This window comes from Oryza sativa, chromosome 6 (genome assembly GCF_034140825.1).
Source record: "Oryza sativa Japonica Group chromosome 6, ASM3414082v1".
NCBI classification, from domain to species: Eukaryota; Viridiplantae; Streptophyta; class Magnoliopsida; order Poales; family Poaceae; genus Oryza; species Oryza sativa.
Genome location: NC_089040.1, coordinates 12,109,649 through 12,111,224, shown reverse-complemented (window position 1 = coordinate 12,111,224; position 1,576 = coordinate 12,109,649). Strand labels below are relative to the sequence as shown.

General features: G+C 51.5%; 1 protein-coding gene across 1 annotated transcript; it reads left to right on the top strand.

The window, feature by feature from the left end:
* The first annotated feature begins 620 nt into the window (after positions 1-620).
* On the top strand, positions 621-1,373 carry LOC136356983 (uncharacterized). Its single transcript, XM_066311709.1, has one exon. It carries the CDS (start codon positions 621-623, stop codon positions 1,371-1,373), a length of 753 nt encoding a protein of 250 aa, XP_066167806.1.
* Positions 1,374-1,576: the final 203 nt, after the last annotated feature.

Below are 1,576 nucleotides of genomic sequence, written 5' to 3'. Positions count from 1 at the left end.
AAGTTCAAGTTCAGGCTCAAGCCGCTGGTTCGACACATGTGTTGGTTCGCCCATCCCTTCCGGCAAATCAAGGGCAGCCTCCAAGGCCGAACCAAGCCCCCATGACGTGGAAAAAATTCAGGACCGATCGGGCCGGAAAGGCAGTGATGGCTGTCGAAGAAGTGCAAGCACTTCGCAAGGAGCTCGATGTTCAACAAGCAGGCAGCCAGCAACAACCTTTCCGCAGGAAGATCAAGAAGGACTTGTACTGCAGCTTTCACAGACGCTCTTCGCACACAACCGAGCAATGTCGAAATATCCGATAGCAAGGTAACACCCAAGCGCCGAGGCAGTAGCAAGTCAGAGCCGAAGAAGTGCCCCGCGAAGCGATTCTTGATCAAGCACCTCAGGTCGAGCAGCGCCAAGATGCACAGCGAAGAGTGATCCAAGTAATCACAAGGTCTGATCCCCCTTCGCAGATGTCGAAACGCCAGAAAAAGATGCAGCTTCAAGCAGTGCACAACATCGTGTCGGCAAGTGAAGGGGTACCGAGCTACTTGGCGCAGCAAATCTCTTTCGGACCGGAGGATGCCGAAGGAGTTTTGTTCCCACACCAAGACCCGCTGGTGGTATCGGCAGAAATGGCCGGTTTTGAAGTTCGGCGCATTTTGATCGATGGGGGCAGCTCAGCTGATGTCATTTTCGCCAGAACATATGCCAAGATGGGATTGCCGACTCTGGCATTGTCCCAAGCACCAACTTCGCTCAAGGGATTCGAAGGCGAAGTAGTGCAGGTTTTGGGTCAAGCCCTCCTCAAAGTCGCTTTCGGCACACAAGAAAACAAGAGAGAAGAAGAGATACTCTTCGATGTTGTTGACAACCCATACAATTACAACGCCATCTTCAGCCATGGCACTTTGAACAAATTCGAAGCAGTCTCCCACCACAACTATGTCAAGCTTAAGATGCCTGGTTCGGCCGGTGTAATAGTTGTCAAGGGGCTCCAACCTTTGGCCACCACAGTGGCCCCCTTTGATAGGGAAGTTCATATTGTGGATGCCGAAGGGCAAGAAAGAGCAAGACCCACGCCGAAACCTGCTCCGCATGGCAAGGTGATGCAGCTGCAGATAGACGATACCGACCCCACGAAAGTCGTATTGCTCGGCGTAGATCTGGGCGATCAAGAGGTAAACAGCATCTTGGCCGTGCTCAGAAAGAACATTGATATTTTCGCTTGGGGACCAGATGAAGTGGGAGACGTTTCGCCAGATCTCATCATGCACCACCTGGCGGTCAAGCCTGATGCAAAGCCGAAGAAACAAAAGTTAAGGAAGATGTCAGTAGATCGCCAAGAAGCGGTGAAAGCAGAAGTGCACAAGCTGCTCAAGTGTTGATGCGAAAACACGAGGCCAAATTTGGTTGATAACATCAAGGCAGGGGTAATTTAAGAAATTGACCACCTAGAGTGGTTAGCAAATCCGGTATTGGTGAAGAAGTCGAACGGCAAGTGGCGAATGTGCGTCGACTTCACAGACCTCAACAAAATGTGCCCGAAAGACGACTTCCCCCTCCCTCGGATCGATCAACTGGTCGATTT

Bases quoted from the DNA above. Each gene is read 5' to 3' on its own strand.
- LOC136356983 (XM_066311709.1), top strand. From the start codon at position 621: ATGGCCGGTTTTGAAGTTCGGCGCATTTTGATCGATGGGGGCAGCTCA.